General features: G+C 42.2%; 1 protein-coding gene across 2 annotated transcripts in view; it reads right to left on the reverse strand.

Moving 5' to 3' along the window:
• The window catches only part of PLEKHH2 (pleckstrin homology, MyTH4 and FERM domain containing H2), a 110,728-nt gene that overhangs the window by 8,172 nt on the left and 84,054 nt on the right, over positions 1 to 18,502 (reverse strand). For both annotated transcript variants that reach the window (XM_075204147.1, XM_075204146.1), the window contains exons 17-27: positions 18,231 to 18,410; positions 16,803 to 16,911; positions 15,796 to 15,908; positions 8,628 to 8,807; positions 7,827 to 7,924; positions 6,195 to 6,372; positions 4,763 to 4,918; positions 4,015 to 4,112; positions 3,418 to 3,559; positions 959 to 1,092; positions 327 to 456 (exon numbers count right to left, since the gene is read on the reverse strand). In XM_075204147.1, coding sequence (XP_075060248.1) covers positions 327 to 456; positions 959 to 1,092; positions 3,418 to 3,559; positions 4,015 to 4,112; positions 4,763 to 4,918; positions 6,195 to 6,372; positions 7,827 to 7,924; positions 8,628 to 8,807; positions 15,796 to 15,908; positions 16,803 to 16,911; positions 18,231 to 18,410 — 1,518 coding nt within the window. The remainder of the gene's footprint in view (positions 1 to 326; positions 457 to 958; positions 1,093 to 3,417; positions 3,560 to 4,014; positions 4,113 to 4,762; positions 4,919 to 6,194; positions 6,373 to 7,826; positions 7,925 to 8,627; positions 8,808 to 15,795; positions 15,909 to 16,802; positions 16,912 to 18,230; positions 18,411 to 18,502) is intronic.

An 18,502-nucleotide genomic window follows, 5' to 3' on the forward strand; every position in this document is an offset into this window, starting at 1 on the left:
CCAATCAGATTCTAGCTGACATTGTTCTACTGCTGTTTGCAAAATTAAAGCAAATCTTTGATTGGTTGCTATGGGCAACATCACATTTTTTCTTAATTTATTAAGTTGTCATAAACATTCCTTTGCTGGGCGTCCTACATATTACTGGTTACATCATTACAGTATATATCGTAGCCAATGAGAATAATTACAAACACAAAAACAAAGTTGTTTTCATGTGTTCAGACGTATAAAACATTGAAAACAAAATGTTGTGTTTTGGTACAATATTACTGCAAATATAGAGATTGTACAACACACATCTCTGCACAGCACGGGTTCCTTACTTTTGCTGGAAAAAGGGTGGCCCCAAAGAATGTCCATTTTCTTGCAACAGTGAGGTATATTCGTACACAGTCTGAAGCGCTATGTCCTCGAAGAGCCATCCACCTGGTGGCCAGACGCTGGTGAAGCTGTCTGGAATAAACATTATTAAACATATTGTAGAGTATTTCTTTAGCTGCAGCTAGGATTAATGGCTCAATGGGGGGTGGGTATGAAGTAAAATGTATATAGGGAGCAGTAGAATTAGGTAGCCAATAATATTTAATAAAGTAACTGCTTGTCATGGGCAGCACAGTGGCTAAGTGGTTAGCACTTCTGCCTCTCAGCACTGGGGTCATGAGTTCAATTCCCGACCATGGCCTTATCTGTGTGGTGTTTGTATGTTCTCCCCGTGTTTGTGTGGGTTCCCTCCGGGTGCTCCGGTTTCCTCCCACACTCCAAACACATACTGGTAGGTTAATTGGCTGCTAACAAATTGACCCTAGTCTGTCTGTGTGTGTGTGTGTGTTAGGGAATTTAGACTGGGGCAGGGACTGATGTGAATGAGCTCTCTGTACAGCACTGCGGAATTACTGGTGCTATATAAATAAATGATAATAATAATAATTGTCATCTCTGGTGCATCCAATCTTACCTTAGTTGCTCCTCCGTGCAGTCCTCTCTATACCTCTTCGGATAAAACTTCTCCAGTGTTTGTTTTATGGCTTGGCTTGATTTTGCTTGACACGCTGTGGCCTGGAACGGGCGTTCAAAGTCTCCGGTTTCAACCTAGAGTGACAACACATGTTAATAATAAGTCCAATTACATTAACAATGAAGATTGTATTTTAGCAACTAGCTTGGTGATACATTTCAGATTCTTGATTTAATGTACAGGCTCCTTTTCAAGCCCCAAAAACAGTGGCTGGGGATGATACTGATATAGAGCCACTAAAATGAAAATGAAAAGGTATCATCAGAAATGGTTTATTCATTTCATTTTCATCCATATAACCATAATGACCAGTAGAGATTTACCAACACAAACTCCGATATAGTATTCCAACAATTAAAGGAAATGTTAAACCTAATTGGCCACAAATCACAGCATGTGATGGTACAACTGCACCAACCATGATTAACATCTAGTAGAAAACATTCAGATGCCTATTGGCACTACCAGAAAATGTGGTTGGACAATATGTGTGGTCATTAGCCGACCACATTATTTGTGCCCCATGGGGTGCTTTCTCCAAATAGTCAGATATGTCCGACTTGGCCATACAGCAGGGGGTAAATTTATCAAGATGCGGGTTTGAAAAAGTAGAGAGGTTGCCTATAGCAACCAATCAGATTCTAGTTCTCATTCATTTAGTACATTCTAAAAAATGATAGCTAGAATCTGATTGGTTGCTATAGGCAACCTCTCCACTTTTTCAAACCCACAGCTTGATAAATGTATCCCCTGGAGAGAACAGGTATAGCAGTAATGCCCAGGTAATGCAGCTCTCTCCCTCTTTCGTTATGTTAGAGAAATGTGCGTAAACATGTATATAGAAGCGTCCATTTAGGATTATGATGGCTCTCTCTTTTCTGAACCTTTATTCCATGTTGTTGTTCTTTTAATGTATATGTGTTATTAAAACAGTTAAAAAAATAATAAAAAGAATATAAAAATGCATATAAAGAAAACAAATAGTGATCTTCTTGCTAATGCTTAGTGAGTTTTGTAGAATGACTCCTATTAGCTCAGTGCATATTCGGGGTTAGGTGGGCACAGTTGTGTAGGATTGTCCTGGCTATAGTAACTTGTGTGTTTTGTAGAACAGTATGAGTTGTGAAAAACATTGGGAATAAAGTACCCACCTAATCTAAACTTAAGGGTATTAGAAGTCACAGAGGAGTTGTATGACCATGTCACGTACAGGTAGCAGTACTTCAAGCTGACTTCTAATTTTAATTTTATTTTACAGTAAGGGACCATTATTCCCTATAATCCTACTTGCCTACTCTCTTGGAACTTCGGGCAGTCCTCCCGGACTCCTAGAAGAGTAGGCATCATCCCGGATGATTTGCATCATAAGGCACCGCCCCCTCTATGCAATGCCGTGAATATTGACATTCCATAGCAGGGGGCGGGGCCGCTGTGACGACATGGCACGTCCCCTTGTGCACTTGTCACCTGATCCAGAAGGGGAGTTTATAATAATCGGCAAGTATGCCTATAATACATGTTCCAATTTAAAATGAAACAAGTTGCTCGTCTTATGTGATCCTCTGTGTTTACTTTCACTGACAACTTTCAAAATGAATCACATCACAAAAGTTACTCTCCAAATATTGGGAAAGGGGCATAATAATAGGGGCCGTAGAGGCTACGGGGCCCTGAGGTGAGGGACCCCCCCCCCACCCCTCCAAGGCCCCTGCTTCCCCTGAGGCCCCTGTTCTGCTCTCAAACCATCATTACCCATAGCAACCAATCAGATTCTAGACTGTAGATTAAATGATAGCTAGAATCTGATTGGTTGCTATGGGCAACACCTCCACTTTTCCTTTTTAGATAGCTTCATGCATTTATCCATTGAACTAGTAAAATTATTTTTTTAGCCATTATAAATGGCCCCTACCAGCTCTATGACAAGATTTATAAGGCTGCCTTCAGCAACCTGATCATTCATTTACTTTCTTTATGTAAACCATTGCTTTTAGAGAGACCTTGGAGGAAAAAAAATGACTTTTCATAGGAACAGGAGCTTATGTAAGAGCCTCCGCTGATTTGACTTTGTTTCTTTTAAAACCACTTTACTGCCATTATTCCATACATTAGGCACATTACCACACACGTAGACCCATTAAATCAATACGCTAATAATACCTTGACTCTCACATCTGTTATCCACCTGCAATATACAGAAAGAGCAAGGGACAAAAGAGCAGAAAGCAAAGGGCGCAGAGGGAAGGTTAAACCGCCTCGCAAGTCATCTTTACATGGAGACCTCAAATTGTATAATTAGTGGTTAATAGTGTACTGCACATTAGCGGAATGCTTCATTAAAAGTAATTGCTTTGGAAATTGCATTAAAAGGAATACATAGTTCATTTCTCAGAGGTTACCTGGGCAAGCAGAGCCGCCAGCTCCAGCGCCAGCTCCTTATTTACTGGAAAGATGCCATTAACAATTTTATCATTTGTCTGGTACATTAGCAGCAGCTTCTCCCGCTCAGTCTCCCCTCGCACCTGCACCGAGAAGCTCAGCCTGCAAGAAAGTGCTAAAAGTTACTAGAGGTAGGTATATGGTTACATGTAAAAGGTAAATAATGATAGGCTTGTACAAAGCTGTTATACCTCGCGGCTTTATCACCATCTATTTATATAGCGCCACTAATTCCGCAGCGCTGTACAGAGAACGCACTCACATCAGTCCCTGCCCCATTGGAGCTTACAGTTTAAATTCCCTAACATACACACAGAGAGACTAGGGTCAATTTGATAGCAGCCAATTAACCTATTAGTATGTTTTTGGATTATGGGAGGAAACCGGAGCACCCGGAGGAAACCCAAGCAAAAGCACGGGGAGAACATACAAACTCCACACAGATAATGTCATAGTTGGGAATCAAACTCATGACTCCAGTGCTGAGAGGCAGCAGTGCTAACCACTAAGCCACCGTCCCGAGCATAACACAACCTGTGCGGATCACTGGTCAGCACCTGTTCTTGTAGGTGAGCCGTACAGTCCGGGTGCCGTCACACTTCCCAGGAAGCTGCTCCTTAGACGCCTGCTCCCACTTTGATATTATGTCACATATCTGGCGATGACAGGGAAATAAAGCAGATTAGGGAGTAGCATTACTAAAAGTTCTAAAAAGGAGCTGCTCATAGCAACCAATCAGATTCTAGCTATCATTTCTCTAGTACATTCTAGAAACACATACACACAATCCCAGTAACATTAACCTTAAATAGACATTTCTCAATAGTCTACACATGGAAGACCTTGCTTTGAAAATGTTGAGATTATTATTATTATTATTATTATCTTTATTTATAAGGCGCCGCAAAAGGTCCGCAGCGCCGTACGTGACAAACACAAAAAACAGTGATCCATAACACATAGCCATCTTCGAATGCCCCTCCTGGCCAGCAGCCCCGGATGGCACTTGTTAGTATCCGGCAGCGGCATGCCCAGTGCCTACAGACTGGGACGGAGTTTTGGCCCCTTTTACTTACCCTGCGCAGGATTAGTTTATCCACCTGTCCCAGCATAGGACATATTATTTAAATTTGAATAATAGATGTGTAATAACTGAGGCTATCTGCTGATATAAATAACATTTTCAAAGTGGAACTTAAATAACCCACACGTGTGAAGCAGCTGGACATACATGTGAAATGGGTGTTTGAGATCCTTTCCCCAATCCGGGTGCTGCCACTTGTTACGTGTAATATTTGTATATACCTTAATATTTCCCTGTAGACAATGTTCAAAGTTCTTTCCCGAGGGATCATCCGTAAACAGCGCAAATCCAGACTTTGATGGGCTTCTCATCCCGATGTCTTGGTTAAGTGTACAGAGGAATTCTTCAACAGTTGTGGATGCATCAAATCCTACGACCTACAGTTAATAAATACACTTCAAATGGTCTTTATATGCCAGCAAACTACCTGATCTAATTATTGTTTTCTACGGGAGCCAACGTGGCTTTGCATGTCTAATCTCTGAAGTCACCACTCATTCCTATGTAATTCCATCTATGTAATCCCACCCATTCCTATGTAATCCCACCCATGGGTGGCAATGTTGACTTTCAAAGGTGACGTATCTACTACCATGAAAACATATTACTTTCTCTGTCTTATAAACACTGTATATATTATTGAAAATTATATTAGATGACATTAGGAGTAAAGAAGACATTTTATGACTATATAAAGCACAAGACTATCCTGGATATACAGTGCTGACAGCATTCGCACATTCTGGTTCTCCGATAAAGGTATTTCTAATTTATTCACATTACATAAAAACAGAAACCGTCATTTTTTTACTTCTTTAAGCTCTTAACTATTAGCTCTTTGTTAATGTTTAATCAAACCTTCATCCACTGATGCTAAATGAGTCATAATTATTTTTTGCCTTTAACTTCTATTGAAAAGGAAAATATATTTGAAATCATTTTGTTTTAATGCTATATATAACTAATAAAAATGAATATTGCAATTTACTTCATTAGAGAAAACTTGACGCTCCTCTTTGAGATGTTATATGAGAAAAGCCTCTATTCTCAGACTAAGGGCTAGATTTACTAAGCTGCGGGTTTGAAAAAGTGGGGATGTTGCCTATAGCAACCAATCAGATTCTAGCTGTCATTTTGTAGAAGGTACTAAATAAATGAAAGCTAGAATCTGATTGGTTGCTATAGGCAACATCCCCACTTTGTCAAACCCGCAGCTTAGTAAATCTAGCCCTAAGTGTACATACACACTAGGTAAAGCCGAATACCTCTAGTGCACCACATGTATGGCTAGACACACCTAAAATAAAACTCACTATGTCTTAGGTGCAACTTGTTTTTAAACTAGTCACATACAGGCTGATCCTGCCTCTTGGCGCAAGTGCTGGGTGAGAAAAATTCACGCACAACTTGGCCACACAAGCAGCCTCTTCCACCCTCATTGAGGCCTGTTAGTGCAGTCAGAAGGTCACCACATTAATGTCATCTCCAGTCACCTTCTCACCTCATTTATGACCGAATTTCATTATTACGCATGGCGGCTGTTTTCATCCATACAAGAGTCTATCTAACCCACAGTATAGCCCAGTAGTACTTAAGGTCACAGCTAGGGGGCAGCCTACACAAGGTAGGTGTAAAATAAATGACGTCAGTTACCTGATAAGTGCCATTCATGAAGTGCACAGGAATGCTGAAGGGCAGGGAATGGTGATAAGGGTTCCGTAAGAGAATTGAGAGAATCTCCATCCTGGAAGGTTTCGCCTCACGATCTCCATTCTGTTGTGTTCTTTCCACACAGCGCTGGCAGTAGATAGCATATTTTCCAGCTTCAGTTCTGTGACAAACAGTGAAAAGAAATGTTAACACATATAATATATATATATATATATATATATATATATATATATATATATATATATATATAAGGTGTGCCACTAAAATATGGTAGGGTACACAAGAAAATATAGGATCCTAGGAGTGTCCTATGGAATTAACCTCCAAAACAAAAATATGCTAAATATTTGTATTATTAGTTATAAACACAAGGACAAAAACCCATATACTCAAGTTGGTCTGTATTTGTGAACTAAAAGACCCGTAAACTGTAAAATAAAATATCGGAATACTAAAATTTGAGTGTGTGTGGAGATTACATATATACCATAATCTTGTCACTCCACAGAACACGTTTCACTGCTCCACAGTCCAGTGTCAGTGTGCTTTACACCACTCCATCCGACTCTTAGCATTGGACTTGGTGATGTGAGGTTTGCATGCAGCTGCTCGGCCATGGAAACTCATTTCATTGAGCTCCCGCCGCACAGTTTTTGTGCTTACATTTATGCCAGTGGAAGTTCGGAACTCTTCAGCTATGGAATCAGCAGTGTGTTGGTGACTTTTACACACCATGCACCTCAGAAGTCGTTGACCCCGCTCTGTGATTTTACATGGTCTTTCGCTATATGTATATATATATATATATATATTAGTTTCAATACAAAGCATGAAACTGTGGTCTCCAATGTTACGGACTTACCTGTCATCGCCGCTCGTCCGGATGCCGCACTTCTGGGTTCGGCGGTCACATGACCGCAACCCGGAGGCAGGGAATTCAAATCCCCGTCACATTCACTCTGACACTCGGTGAGTGTCAGAGCAACATCTCTTGTTCCTGGCTCCTGTTCCCTGTGGATTCCTGCTTCCTAGACCTCTGCTGTTTCCAGTGTACTGATCTCTGCCTGTTTTGACCATTCTACATCTCCAGTCCCAGTGTACCGACCCAGTTTGCTGACTACTCTTCTGTTCTGGTGACCCGTGTACCGACCCAGCCTGATTGACTCCGAGCTTGCCTTCTGATTCTGCCTGCATTGCCTGCCTGTGTACCGACCCGGCCTGTCTTACTACGCTACTCCTGCTCCTACTACGCTGCACTACATCTAAGGGTGAGCCTGAGGGCCGTGACCTGCGACTCCAGGCAGCGAAGCCCATCCCGCCTTGCGGCGGTTCTTGGTGAACAACGGGGAGATCGTTAGACTCCGTACCTCAAGTAACCCAGCGCTATTTAGATTGTAGTAATATCCAGTAAATCCGTTACATCCAACAAGTGTTTTGTTATGATGTTGGCCCCTAACCAGTGATCTGCTGATCTACTCCTTCATGTATTTCACCTAGATTGGGCCGGTTACCTTTTGCTTATTTCAGTTCTACATATCCAGCAGGAATTTATAATCCCACTTACATATAATAAGAGGGACAGATAGGGTGATATGTGTGTAGGTTATAATATACCTGATGTCTGCATTCTTCTTCAGGAACAGTTTCAGGAGCCAGATATATGGATGCTGGGGGAGGAAGAGCCCAACACACAGCGCCAGGAGCTGCCAACCCTTAGACAGATATACACAGGTCATTGTGATAATTATTTCATGAAGATCAACAGACTGTCCATCTTAAACAAACTACCAGACTTGATGTATGTGTGTGTCATGCAATAATCTAGGTGTGCTAGTGACATCTGGTGGCTGCTTAGTGAATCGCAATGATTATGGTTTATCAAAAGATAAAGTGGAAATTAAGCTTCAAATAAATTCAGATATTAATAATATATAATAATAATATAATAATTCATATATAAAAGCTTCATTGTATTTATTATACAAAACAGTATGAAACAAAGCAAGTGACTTGTAAGTGGGATTACTCTTTGAGTTGGTGGTGGGATTACGCTGTTAGTTGTGGGCACTAGTTTTAGAGAATTTAAAGGTCAGGCTGGCAGAGGTGATTGTAGCTGTGTAACTATATGATAAAGGACTGGCAGCGTAATGCTGGTATTGGCCAGATATAACCAATACAGTGACTGCATTCTACCTGTAAATGCCAAATCTCCTGTAAAAACAAGAATAGCCCTGAGGCCGTTCTCCTCCCTGCTCCTTCATTCTCCTACCCTGGACTCACTGACATTTCTCACAACTTAACAGCTAGCCTTGTCCAGGGAATGTGTTCATTTCACAAACGTGTAGTGTAGGTAAAAGATGATTTGAACACTACGGTCTCACAAAGGCAGAAGTGAGACCCTGAGAGATGCCGTACCTGGATGGGACTTGGTTGGTTCTGTGGCTGCCTGTGTCTTGTCTGTTTAATAAGCTGGCAGTAGATCTCATTCTGGAGCTCGGGGTGGGTGAGGCAGATTCGTAAGGCACTCTGAGCCAGGGATACATGATAGTCTATGGCAGGTGAATCTACCGCTGCATTGAGAAATAACTGGCAGGTCTGCAGAGTACAAGGGAATGATGTGTTATTATCTCATTATCTACCATATGGAATGGATAACTAACAAAAATAAATCATTTTCCTTTTACCTGATTGGCATGTGAGTATAACATAACGCCATAAAACAATGCTTATTATTTTATACAGTGACATTTAAATATGGCTATGATATCATGAGGCTGATGTCCCTTGGCAGATATTTTGAAAGTGATTACTAAAATAACAGAATTGGGTTTATTAATATTTACTGCTGTTTGTTAGATCCAAGACTCAAACTCATGACTCTAGCTCCCTCTTGTGGTAGCTTAGGATTCTGACAATTGAAAACACTAGAGACACTCCGAGCATCTGGTCACAATCTAGTAACCCCCTTCCTCAAGACATACACCAGGACAAGCAGTTAATGGTATCACCGAGTCATGCTGACAAGGTCAAAGTGCTAGTTACCTGACCTGTGTTTACATGATACTAACCATTAATTATGAAAACTGGAAACATTTGAGTAGCTGACATCTAAACTGTCTGTTATTGATTTCAGCAATTATCTGCACCTTGCGCTGTTATTTTATGGTGTTGTTAAAAGTCCAAAATCTATTTTTGACGTCCCATGATTGTCATATGACCAAAATATTATGCCCGTTTATCGCTGGGATTCCATGGTAAATAGCAAGATATAGGACCTCATTCAGAGTCGCACGGGCGCATGCAGGATTTTTAGAGGGGGGTTCCCCCCCCACCCGCAGCATCTCCGTTTCGGCAGCTCTGTACTATACAGCAGCCGCGGCGCTGTCAAAGAAGTGTCCGTGGCGGTGCTGTATACAATACAGCACTGCCGCGGACGCTTCTTTGACAGCGCCACGGCTCCTGTATAGTACAGTGCCGCTATGTGGGGCACTTCGTTAGCAGAGGGGAGGCGTTTCTGGAGACACAGAAACCCCCCATGCGTACACCCCTGAGTCGGACGCAAAGTCCACTTTAGGCGCATCGAACAAAAAAACACTATCACGCATGTGCAGCAAGCACCATATCCGCCTGCATCTGAGACGCAATTAACACTTGCAACAGCTTACGACTCACTACGAGAGAACGGGCGGAACGCGGATGACCATGTAAGTAAATCCTAGTCGCAGTGAGGCGCAGACGCAACATTAGTCAAATGAGGGCTAAAACTGTGCAGCAGGAATTAAGTGGCGCAAGCAGTTAAATAGCTGCAGGAACTGCTCGCAGCTTGGTAGGGTATTACGAGTGGGACGCAACTGGGGTTGCATGCTACTTGTAATACCCTACCAAGCTGCGGCACACTCCCACTCCTACACTTCTTAGACGGACTTTCCATCCGACTCTAAATGAGGTCTATAATGTCCTGAGAATCCTCCAGTCCCCACACCCCAGGGCTGCTGCTTAAATTCTATTTTATTTTTTACATTATATTATTTTTAAATTGAAAGAAGAACTGTAAGCGTCAGTGAAGGCTTCCAGTGCACATAGGGGAGCCGGCAAGCTGGGTGACTCCAGTATCGCCATAGTCCCGAGTATCACTAAGCTGTCACAGCGAAATTTTAATGGTTAATAGCGTTGATAATAGATCATCTATCGCTGCTCCATGATAAATAGGTGCCTTATAGTCTATGAATAGAGGCGCGATGATATGGTTAATTCATGTTTTGTGGTTGGGGTAAGACGAGAAACACTTAAGGCTATAATCCACCAGTAAAATGTGAACAACTATATGCGGAATGAGGGCACATTTCAGTTTTGAAAATTTTGCTCACCTCTAATTAAGGCAGAAGGATGTTTTATTTATGTCTTTATTTCTGGTCATTTTGGCGGCAGGATTTAAAACAGAAAAATTATTAAAGGCAAAACCTGGCATGGGGTTGCTAAATATATATTTACAAATTAGTGATTTAAAAACAAAATTGCATGATAATGCCCTACATGTGCTGTTTTTTCATTAATCCCCATCCAGGAGCATGGAATATTGAGTAATTCTCATTTCCCATGCCTCTACCAGGCATATAGTAAAATAAAAATGACCAGTGACATAACTGGGGCACTGCCTGACTAATATTTATGAGGCCTGACTAATATTCATGAGATGTAAATGCACAGGCTACATTCACATGAATATTAGTGTACCCAAAAAATGTATGCCTCTACTGATTGTAGGTGACAGATTCACTTTAAAAGAGCCTGCAATAAATGAATCATCAAACTCAGCAGTTACTGAGACAAAGTGAATAAGACTTAAACCAGATGTCATGGTAGACAGATGGTAGACAAAAAATGGAAACACCTGGATGAATGAGGGACACCAAGCATATTGAAAGCAATGGTTTCCACACAGGTGTGGTCCATGTGTTAGTTAAGCAAATAACAGCATGATCAGGGTTTTGTATTAAAATGTTGCTCTGCCCTGGCTGCCTATCAGTTTCGCTAATATGACTGCAAAGCCGACTTTTGTGACTTTGAAAGCATGATTATTGTTGAGGTGTGTTTGGTAGAAGCTTCACTGACCAAGACCACTCAAATAACTAATGTTTCACGAGCAATGTCAGCATGGACCTCCAAGGATAAAATATCAGCAAAGGGAAACAGTGGGCGGAAGTACATATTTCAGGATCTTCAAAAACAGACCGCCAAGATCTCCACAGAGCGGGGCGTCATAGGACCGCCCATCACACATGGCCATGCACGTTTGCAAATTTAGTGGTACAAAGAGCACAGGCAATGGATGACCAAGCAGTGAGGTAAGGTGATATGGTCACATACATCATCCTTCCCCATGTACTTAACAAACAGACACATGCACAAGAGTCGCCATCATCCAGGCATTAAGAAGTGACTTTATTATGGAAGAATAGTGCGGCATCTCTCCTGCACAATCCCAGACACTGACAGACATAATGCAACGGCACATGGAAGCCGTACTGATCACATGGGGAGACCCAACACCCTATTAAGTGACTTTATACTGCAGTTTCCTTGTCTGCTAACGTTACAATTTCCAGCATATTTTGACAGCCGCTATCGCTCCACAACAGCTGGAGAGTCGCATGTTGTATTTTTAGAGCATTGAGTCTGACAACTTTCATGTGTTATTTTGGAGCTGAGCAGTGGCTGATTGTGAGTTTCATGATGAAGCAGAATTATGGACAAGCTTGGAGGAAAGAGAGAACAGGACAGTGGGAAATACGCACAGCAGCTGTTGTTCTGGGAAAATAAAAGAAGAGGAATCAGCGGACATCAGAGACAGGAGAGAGAGGCCAAACAAGTAGCTGGTGGCAGCACAGCCGCTGCTACCATTAGGTGAACCTAGGCAGTTGCCCAGACCGCCAATGGTTAGGGGCATATAAAACACTGAATGAGGGACATAATGTCACTCATCCAGTGTTTTTAATGCCTCTGCGACACCTCGACACAAAGCGCCAACCGCTGACATGAAGGAGAAGCAGCCATCAGCTGCAATTTCATGTCAGAGTTATGCCGGGACTGGGGCGCTTGGCTATGATGTCACAGTAAAGCGTCATATTCCCAGTCCCAGGAGGAGAGCATGCCGGCTCCACATCCTGCTTGGTAGGCCAGTGTTGGCTAACCTGTGACACTCCAGGTGTTGTGAAACTACAAGTCCCAGCATACCCTTTCAGCAATAAGCTGCTATATATTGACAAAGCATGCTGGGACTTGGAGTTTCACAACACCTGGAGTGTCACAGGTTAGCCCACACTGCGGTAGGCTAAGCAATATAAGAGGGGGCCGACACTTAGGGCTTGCACCAGAGCATCAATAATTGTTTGGGTCAAGAGACAATAGTGGACATAGCTCAAGTGCATTAGTCCAGAGGGTGGAGGCTAGAGAATGATTAATCATCAAATTTAGAAAATTGCAGAATTTATGACTCATACACACTTTCATAATATGATTTACAATTAGTTTTTTTTTAATTATCACTATTATGAAATACAACATAAAATGAAAAATAGTTGTATGTGTCACATTTTCCTATAAATTCTTAATAGAAATAAGATAACGTATTATATATATATATATATATATATATGTTTTTGTTTTTTGTTTTTTTGTATATTTGCAAAGAAACAAGTTCAGATCACACACTTGTCACAATATATATTGATGTGAGGTCAGAGAGTGTGGCAGTTTCCAGTATTTGGAGGGAGTGCAGCTTGTACAAATAAGTGATGCACATGATCCAGATTCCAAACTAATTGGATCAATGAGAATTGAAATCCACTATAATCCACTCACGGTTTCCCTGTGTCAGGGTACACAAGGCACTGAATTGACTTTAGAATAAGGTGCAGCAAGGATTATCCCACAGGCACTCCGTGACCTCCCAGCATGCAAAGCTGTTAGAATCTTGTAAGAATTACGCTCCCACATATGCTGTTGATTTGCAACAGCTGTATAAGTCTTGTGTCTGCTTTCCAACATGTTTTACAGTAGGTGTGTAGTGCCAATGACCTAAGTGTCTGCTGGTTTCACATTACATGTATGGGCGAGGGTGTAGAAAAGACAAATTTAAATCAACTCACAATCCTTGATTGCACTGAACCGTCTGCAGACTAGAATAACATTAGAAGTAGCTCTTTAATTACACACGTTTCAAACACTGAAAAAGCAACACTTTGTTTTTATTACATTTTCCCTAAATTCAACGTATCCAACATTACCCAGTGTATAGTATTCTGGAGAACTGGAATGAATTTGATAGGTTTACGGGTCTGTATTGTAAAATGTTTGTTGTATATGAGACCGGCAATCATGGGATCTTCATTTGGGGATCCCGCCTTTTGTGTAAAAACGATTGCCTTATTACATTCTGCATGTATGCATTACGAATAAAAGTAGTATTTTATTTTGGGAAACTCCTATACAAATGTCTTATTGAGTAATTATAGTGGCATTATATATAGTTGTCAACATTTTCAAATCATTTCCAGGATTGCTACTATGTAATATTGTTGTAAATTAAATGCTCATATTTAACACTGGGACAAGTTAAGTCTAGGTGACGATAGATGGCAACCTGTTCAAGTGCTGGAATTTGGAGTTTGGAATTTCTCCCCAAACTACAGTGAAAAGTGGTATGGCCACACCCATCTTCAGGAGCTCAGTGTGGTGCAGTTTTGTATCCTGCTGCAGACACGAGAGCCAAGACCCAGAACCAGTTGGAGATAGACAATTCCACCAGGACCTCATAGAGTTCTGTGCTAAAGAGAGAAGTTGCAGACCCAGCCATAGGACCAGTTGGAGATAGATAAATCCACAAGGTGCTCAGAGAGTTCTGTGCTAAAGAAAGAAGTTGCAGACCCAGCCATAGGACCAGTTGGAGATAGATAATTCCACAAGGAGCTCAGAGAGTTCTGTGCTAAAGAGAGAAGTTGCAGACCCAGCTCTAGGACCAGTTGGAGATAGACAATTCCACAAGGACCTCAGAGAGTTCTGTGCTATAGAGAGAAGTTGCAGACCCAGTTCTAGGACAAGTTGGAGATAGATAATTCCACTAGGACCTCAGAGAGTTCTGTGCTAAAGAGAGAAGTTGCAGACCCAGCCGTAGGACCGGTTGGAGATAGAAACTCTGTTTGACAGGAGCTCAGGAGAGTCATGGAAGAAAGACCCAAGTTTGCTAGCATTGCTAGTTGGAGACAGGAGGATGTCCTGCCCTGAAAAGCTGGAAGTACAACAAATTACCCCATTGATGGTTTGAGTAGGGAACTTCTAGGACTGTGTATTTTTGTGTTGTGCCACTATAGCAGTTGTTCCCAACCCCAGTCCTCAAGCCACCCTAACAGTCCAGGTTCCAAGTATTTCCATGTTCAGCAAAGGTGGCTGAATCAAAACATAGGAGGCACTAATTAAGTCACCTTTACTCAGGCATGGATATCCTTAAAACATGGAGTTGGGAAACTGTACTAGAGATAATTTAGTAAAGGGACCAGCTGACCACTTGATAAGAAGAGGTGAAGCAGTCAGTTAGCACTCCTCATGGGAACCAAGTTATTTGTTTCCTTTAAACCAGTTTTATGCTGAGTTACCAGTGCTGACAACTAAAGCTAATTTATGCTCTAAATTACACGCTGAAGACTCATGTTTTGCATCTAAACACTTAATAACTAAACAAAAGGCTGCTACCTTTGAAGAGGATCCCGTCCCAAAACCTTTCGATATGTAAAGCCCACAGGAATAGATTATGGGAATTGCACCTTATACGTAGAATTATAAGGAATGTGCAATACAGTTTGAAAAATACTATTTTTAAAAATTGGCAGGTTTCAAGGACAAGTCTTAAAGACCTGAGACTGGAAATCAGGGACAGTTATCTTCCGGGAAGACATTATACTATGCCAGTGTTGGCTAACCTGTGACACTCCAGGTGTTGTGAAACTACAAGTCCCAGCATGCTTTGCCAATATATAGCAGCTTATTGCTGGAAGGGTATGCTGGGACTTGTAGTTTCACAACACCTGAAGTGTCACAGGTTAGCCAACACTGCACTATGCCATTTTCCTTTGCCAGTTTATTTTCTGGCTGCAGTGAGGAACCAGGAGAATCATAGACAAATCGTCCTGCAGGGGGCGAGCATGGCTCCAGGTTTACCAGCTTTATCTAGTACTAGAAGCGGCGACTCTACCACCTCTGGGTAATGCTTATAGACAGAGGGAGGCTTTTACCCTGGAACCATGTGTTAATGCATCTGATACTGTTGACAGATAAATAGGCAATATAAAATTGGAAGCTTGTTGCAATACTAATTGCTCACCACTAATAGAACTGCATTTATTGTCTGTAAGGATTCTGTAAGCAAACTTCGTACCGTAATAACATCTCTGCTGAGATGTGTGTGTGCCTATATATGATATACACACAAATAGATTTATATATTTATTTACGTTTTACCATAGACTCATAAACTGTAGCTACTACCATCTCTCTACCACAGATGCAAAGTGTTACTATTCCTCTTTACCTTAAATAGTTTGATTGCTTCTGTCTGCAATGCCTCTGATGGTAACGTGGTAAGGGGGAACGTTATGGCTTCTTTGCTGTGACAGAGAGCCGGATGTCTCCACACCTGTGTGCCTAAATAATTAAAAAACAAAATCATTATGTTGCAGGAAACACGACATTCCAACTACATCTTAAGGCTGTCGGCTTTCAGCCTATAGCAATTCTGTTGTGCAAAGAAAACATAATTCAATGATTAATTTATAGTCAGAGTAGTATAGGGCCACGGGGCCAGGTAATCATGATAGCTTTTACAGTGCGGCTGGTCAATGTGGAGTGTGGTCAGGCAGGCTGGACACAGAATGGTACAGAACTGCCGCTAGAGTTCTCCGTTATCACACTAAACATTTCTATAGATCACTGGCAGCATGCTTCTTATTAGAGCAGCTGGATAAAGACTCATAGAGGTACATCCCAGTGATCCCCTATCATTGACAACACAGAGACCACATTGACTCTCACACGTATTATTATTAAAGACAAAGCCCATCGGGATGTCAATCCTCAGTTCCAAGCGCTGTGCCGCGGAGTGGCTCCAGAATGGGGGCAGAGGCACTCTACGGCAATGCACTATCACAGATATTTCCTTGAACCCCATAGAGGGTGCACAGAAATTATATAGTAGTACCCGGAAATTTGCGCAGGTGGACATTGTGATTATGTCCGGTGGAACAGCTCTGTCAATTGAATAAGCCCCTACATGTTACATTTCCCCCTACAAAAGATACCTTATTTTAAAATAGAATGTTATAGCAAAAAACAAATTCTTAAATTCTTATATGTTAAAACACCCAGCAATGATCTCTCTCTGGAAATGTCTCCGTCTTCCAACTCACCCGACTCCAGTGTCCATCTCCTTGGTGCAGTCACTCTGCCCTATTTTACAATAACATTCATTCCTTCGATGTGAGTAACATATAATTGAGTGTGATATTCCATTTAAAAATGAACTAGAACGCCATTACTTACACGACTCTCCATCCAGGCTCAACAATTTGCAAACCAGCTGCTCAAACTCTGTACCCACGGTGGCTCCCGTCACTCCAGCCGCCATGGTTAAGTGGTAGCGCCACGTATCCTAGAATACACCGTAAACATGGATCAGCTGTGTTCCATATCTCTGTTCCTTTCACTAGTGTAAACACCCCACTAATGTCTCTGCTTGATGCAAATATCTTAGACCAACAAGCTAAAATACAAGTTACCATATAGTAAGTAGCGTTATACCTATATTAATTTCCCTACTTTCACAGAACTTTTGTAAATGAATGTGTTGCATGTTGGACATATTTTCTAGTTACACTCCTTATTTCCTGAGAGATTGTGTCTGACCCAGTGGCAGATCCAGGGGGGGGCGATCGCCCCCCCTAGCAGGGGCTTGCTGCCGGCGGCTGCACACTGTGCAGGTCCGTTCAGCAGTGACAGTGTGCTGCCCGGCTGCTCTGATTGTGTTTTAAACACAATCAGAGCAGCGGGACAGCACATTATCACTGCCGAACGGCCCTGCACATCGTGTGCAGCCGCCGACAGCCTTAGAAATTAGAAAGGGGGCAGGGCCTAAATCCCCCCCCCCCTAAAATCGCCCGGGGTATAGCAAAAGTCTGGATCCGCCCCTGGTCTGACCATTATCACTCAATAAACACATATGGCGGCTCACATGGCAGCCTAAGTACGAAATGTTCTTACACTGAACTCTTACTGTAAAGCACAATGGAGGCAGCCATTTTGTAAGCTGAACAGGAGTGATGTCACTAGCACTGATTTGAATGTTTTCTATCTCAATCTCTAAATCAGAGATGGGCAAAAGGGCTCACCTGTGGCCCCCCGAGCCTTCACCTGCGGCCCCAGACCCTTCCTGCTTTATGGTCAGTTGTGTCTGTTATAGCTTACAACACTTGTTTACAATGCCTTCTGATATGTTTAATAATAAATATGGCATACATGCCAACTCTCCCGGAATGTCCGGGAGACTCCCGAATTTCGGGTAGGTCTCACGGACTCCTGGGAGAGCTGGCGATTCTCCCGCATCTGGCACATCTGCTCACTTCAATAAAATTAGAGCCGGAATGTACGGGCGGAGGGGGCGGGACTTCGCGTTCGCATCATTTTGCCCCCAGTGATGTAATGCTTGTTTGGGGTCTTTTTACACTGTAAAAAGACCCAAAACAGCCATCACGTCACCGGGGGCGGGGCAAAATGACGCAAAACGCCAAGCCCCGCCACCTCCATCCATACACCCCTCCTGCCCTCCAGGGTCTCCCGGACCCAGCCAACATAAATTTGGCAAGTATGAAATATGGCCCATGATCCATGCCACTAGTGTGAGACTTTCAGAGGAGTTATTTAGCTGTGATTCTCCAGTAGGGAGCACATTCATCATTGCTATTATCCGCTTACTTTCTCATGCTTTGATCCAATGAGAAGATAGCTGGGATCCTGCTCTTTGGGATGGATGACGATGGTGTAATGCGTGGATAAAAGACTGCGTCCACTTGTTTCATAGTCCTCGTCAGAGTCACAGGACCTGTCTACTTCCTCTATCTTTGCTTCCCAGAGCTTGATTTGTCCTAGAGGGAACTAGATGAAAGTTTAGACACAATACAACATTAGGAACATTTGACTTATAACACTAGGTGCATGCAGTGTCGTGTGCGGCTATGTTTGTGCAA

The sequence above is a fragment of the Mixophyes fleayi genome, chromosome 3, assembly GCF_038048845.1.
Source record: "Mixophyes fleayi isolate aMixFle1 chromosome 3, aMixFle1.hap1, whole genome shotgun sequence".
Taxonomy (NCBI): domain Eukaryota; kingdom Metazoa; phylum Chordata; class Amphibia; order Anura; family Limnodynastidae; genus Mixophyes; species Mixophyes fleayi.